This window comes from Oratosquilla oratoria, chromosome 17 (assembly GCF_046742065.1).
Source record: "Oratosquilla oratoria isolate Oo_2021 chromosome 17, ASM4674206v1, whole genome shotgun sequence".
NCBI classification, from domain to species: Eukaryota; Metazoa; Arthropoda; class Malacostraca; order Stomatopoda; family Squillidae; genus Oratosquilla; species Oratosquilla oratoria.
This window is the reverse complement of record NC_134793.1, coordinates 57,188,231-57,193,230: the sequence shown is the minus strand read 5'-3', so window position 1 is coordinate 57,193,230 and position 5,000 is coordinate 57,188,231. Positions and strand designations below refer to the sequence as shown.

General features: G+C 36.0%; 1 protein-coding gene across 2 annotated transcripts in view; it reads left to right on the top strand.

Moving 5' to 3' along the window:
• LOC143034654 (troponin C-like) overlaps positions 1-5,000 on the top strand; it is a 127,223-nt gene that overhangs the window by 64,471 nt on the left and 57,752 nt on the right. Inside the window, exon 5 of one of the 2 annotated variants that reach the window (XM_076201013.1) lies at positions 4,268-4,399. In XM_076201013.1, coding sequence (XP_076057128.1) covers positions 4,268-4,399 — 132 coding nt within the window. Of the gene's footprint in view, positions 1-4,267; positions 4,447-5,000 lie in introns of those variants that run through there. The other variant, XM_076201012.1, reaches the window with a different exon arrangement.

Here is a 5,000-nt window from a genome sequence, read left to right as displayed (position 1 = left end):
TTAAAAAGATTACTCACGGTGAAAATCACCCTTTCCTCTCTAATTACAGTATCATCTCATTTCTCTTTAATATTTTTTGAAGCACCATTCATTCTAGTTATTTCTTATTTGTATGTGTCTGTGCATGTATGCACATGCATTTACCTCTTTTACCTGATTGTGTGTGTGTGTGTGTGTGTGTGTGTGTGTGTGTGTGTGTGTGTGTGTGTGTGTGTGTGTGTGTGTGTGTGTGTGTGTGTGTGTGTATAAGACGGAAATAGGCAAGAACTGATTTACAATAGAGTGGTCAACAAATGAAATAGACTTAGTAACCATGTAGTAAGCACTGAAATTATAGATTGTTTTAATAGAAGGCTAGACAGCTTGGATGGGGTTGATAGGTGGTAATGGACGTGAAACTGTTTAGTATAGGCCTTATGGTCTCTTGCAATATCCTTTTTATGTTTTCTTATGTTCTTATTTTACGGTGACTTTAACTTATTCCTGCAATTTCTTTTTCACAAATCTTCGTTCCCATTTGTCGTCAGCTCACGCTCTAACACGCCTTTGCTTCACCTTTGTGCCTTCCTCCTTCCCTTTCTCCTTTCTCTACTTTCTTTCCTCGTTATTTCTCTCCCTCCTTCCCTCCTTCCCTCTTTCCCTCCCACAGCCTGAGGCGCATCTTCAACATCGTCAAGAGACCTTAAGGGGATATAAAGGACAAAGTCTTTTTCTTTGTTTGCAATCACACTTAATTGATTTGGTCTTTGACAATTTTTTTTCATATACTTCTGTTTCTGCGTGGGCTTAGTCGGTTCCGTCTCGCGATACAGTTTGGCGTTTTTGAAGTCGATCATGATTATCTTCATTCGTCGATTATCTGTATATCTTTATATTATGTTGACGTGATTGTATGAATAATCCATGTAATATTAGCTTTAATAAGAGTAAAGCCTTCTATCTATGTCATTGTCTAGCTTTCTTTTCTACATCTTTCTGTTTTTCTTTCCATGTCCATTGTCTTATCTTCTGATTACTTCTATTCTCTTTGTTTTCTTTCTCATACTTTTCTCACTATTCATCTCAATCCTACCTTTTCTGTCACTCTATTTTTCTCTCATTTTCTGTTTTCACTCCCATTGTATTATTTTCTATGATTTTGTTTCTTTCTTAAAATAATCCTTCTATATAAATAGAAATATTCTTAATATTCACCAATTATTTCTTCAATTATATCTTTCTTTTTCTACTTATTCTTGCTATTCAAATTACCTTATTTTTATTCTGTATCTCTCTATTCCTCACTGTCTTTGAATACATACATATTCATTTTTATAAAATGGATCGATTCACCAAGCGCTGCTGGTGAATGACCTGGTCGTGGCTCAGGTCGTTCCTTTTAACGGTCAATGAATTAGTACAATGGTATCGATCTTGCCTCATAAGAAGCACTCGCTCATGCATGGTTCCCTCTAACGCTCCACTTTCATAATTTTTCTATTTCATTGTCCTCTTTTCTAACATCCTCTCTCATTGCATATCCTTCTTTTTCCCCTTTACTTTCCATTTCCTTGATCTGTTTCTCATGTCCATTTTCATATTCAGAATTCCCTTTCGTTCTTCTGTTCTCTTTCGTATTTCTATTCCTTCATTTTGTCCTTTCTGATTACTTTTTCTTGTCTTAATTCTTCCTATTTTAATTCCCCTTCTGTCTGTCTCTTTCTCTCTTCCTCTTTCCTCTTTGCCGTCTGCAAATTTCACTCTTCCTATTATTCTTTCTTATCAGCTCTTTCTATCTTGATATCCATCGTTCACTTCTCTTGTCGAGCTCTTTTTTTTTTATGTTCTCCTCCTTTTATTTCTGTCTTCTTACTCCTCTCGTCCTCTGCACACTCTTTACCAAAACAATCTAAGTTGTCTTTTACATATTTTTTCTTTTCCCCTATTGGTTCTATTCTATTTTTCTCCCTACTAATCTGATGTACAGGGATATTGTGTACTGATATGACTTCAATGATTCAATGATAAAAAATGCCTCAAGTTTTCTGGCTGAAAACTCGCAGCCCCATGACAATCGGCAACGATCTCCGGGCTTTCAAAGGAAAAGTTGGACTGTGTGTTGTTTTCTTAGTGCGGGAATGTTTTAGGTATCATCAACTGCAAGAAGGAGGAGGAGGGGAATAGGAGGAGGAGGATGAAGAGGAAGAGAAAAAGAAAGATGAAGAGGAAGAAGAAGAGAAAGAGGAAGAGGAAGAGGAGAAGAAGAAGGAGGAAGAGGAGAAGAACGAGGAGAAAGTAGAAGAGAAAGAGGAGAAACATGAGGAGAAAGAAGAGGAGAAGAACAAGTCATGCGCCCACCATTTGTCTGTCTGTTTGTTATTATTTGTTTGATTAATTATCATTTATTATTAGCTAAATGTCAATTTATTATTATTTACTATTTACCTGTTTGTCTATTATTTAACTATACCTGAGCATTTATTTATCAATTTTATTTGTTATTGTTTATATTATTATATCTTTATTTATTTATTTATTTATTCATTTATCATTATCATAATTTTTTCCGCCTTTGTGATCCCTTTGTAAGAGATAGAGGAGGAGGAGGAGGAGGAAGAGGAAGAGGAGGCGTGGGGGGAGGAGGTATAGGAGATGGAGAAGGAGAAGAACGATAAGCGTTTAAGTTCTTCTAAGTTAACCATCGACAATCAAAAGGGATAGACATTTTTGACCCGGCCCAAAGACAGAGTACCAGCCTCTCAGGGTACACCTCTATATGAAGGTAAGGCTGTCGATGGGATATGAAGATGAGGGGAGTGTTTCTCTCCGACGCCTGTCTCGCAGAAGCACAGACTGCAGGTTGGCCCCTTGGTTGAGGTGGGCTTATGACTTGTCCGCCTACCTCACTTATAAGGGTGAAGAAGTCTTTTGGTATGTAGATAGACAAATGAAATAAACTATTTGTGGTTTGTAATGATGCCAGATGGAGATAAAATCTTAAGCGTTCTCTCTCTCTCTCTCTCTCTCTCTCTCTCTCTCTCTCTCTCTCTCTCTCTCTCTCTCTCTCTCTCTCTCTCTCTCTCTCTCTGTCTTTCTCTCTCTCTCTCTCTCTCTCTCTTTCTCTCTCTTTTTTTCTCTCTCTCTCTTTTTATCCATTGCCTCCTGTATTCCTTTCATATATTTCCTTCTTTAATTTTCATTGTCTTTTCCTCGTTCTCTTTCTCTGTCCTACGGGACTTCAACACGCTCAGTATTAATTCACATTGATATCCATGACTGTGTTTGGTTATCGGTTTTCTATGTACATAAGAAATAGCGACTCCAGTAATAATGATATACTGAAACATTGTCAATGACAATTGACAGTGTAAATACCAATTTACGTGTCTCTAATTAATAAATTAACCTAACACGATGAGCAACAATATCCAGAAAGTATTGAACGTCTTATATATATATATAATTTTGATCCGCTTTATGACTTTGATTCTTATGTTTTCTTGTAATAATGAAAATCATAAAAAAAATTTCCTTCTCAGTAAATACTGATCATCTGATTTGGTTTGTAGCTCACATTTCCCGTAACGCTAAAAATATAGGCAATATCTTCATAGTATATCAATTCTGCTCATGTGAAGACTGGCTATGATCCTCCGTATTCATAAAAATATTAATAATATGTTATTGTCAATATTACTCCTACTAGGCATAGTTTTACAATCTTTGATCTTTACATTCTCCACCAATGAAATACTGACGATATGATTACTGTTAATGAAACATACTATGTCTTGGGTGCCCCACAAAACTCAAGACTAATGGTCTCCCATCATACTACTATCCTTATAATTCTCCATTAGTATAAAAGTATTGACAGTATAATTATTCTCATGAACATTTAGGGCTGGTTAAGACTCCTTGATAAGATATTGCAGATGAAATAACTTCAATATATAATGATCATATGTCGTTTAGCGTCACTAAACAGTTTACATATAAGATCGAGTAAGAGCTGGATTGTTTGTAAGTCAATACTCTTAGAATATGGCAATGTAATTACTATCAACAAACATTAATCATGAGAGGGCTGGTATAGGAAGTAATACTCATGGAAAATATGAACAACGCAATTACTATCAATAAACAATGGCCATGCGAGAGTTGATTTATGAATCAATACTTACGAGAAATACTGACGATGCAATAATTTTCAATGAATATTGATCATGTAAGACCTGGATTACGATTCAATATTCATACTCCCCTTCTCTTTCTTCTCCTCCTTCAGGTAACGGGTTTATCCCAACCTCGTCCCTGAAGGAGATCTTGGCGGCCCTGGACGACAAACTAACGGACAAGGACCTCGATGGCATCATTGAAGAAATTGACACGGATGGCTCTGGGACGGTCGATTTTGACGGTAAGTTGATGGATGAATGGATGGATGGATGAACGGATGGATGGATGGAAGCGAAATGTCTCATTTTCTCATTGTTTGTGTGGCAGGAAAACCAAACAAGATGGAGTTCTATTTTTTGGAATCGGATTTAATTCGTTTAGATTTTGGGAATGTTCTAGACAGGGAATATTAACCTGACTCGAGTATACCATACTTAATTCGTATTTATTGCTGTTCCCTAGCCTGCTGAAAACTTGTTCAACACTAAATAAAATCACTAGGAATACACGGGTCCGTAGATACTCCAAAACATATTTATTAACCAAGTAAAGAGAGGGGATTACTGTTTTGGCAAAGATAAGATTATTCTTCTGGATTACATCAGGCAATTTTATTCGTCTCGGACAAATACATTATATTGCGCGTACAAGGATAATCAATATTTTTAGAAAACTTAGTTAAACTTTAAAGGAGTAGTGTGAAGGTTAGCAACATAAAAATAGACACATTAAAATGTGAGAATACTTTGTGTAAGTGATATGAATAGTAAAGAGTAAATACATTGGTCGAAACTAATACAAAAAAGTATGTTAAACACTGTGATCTGTTTTATCATGACAAA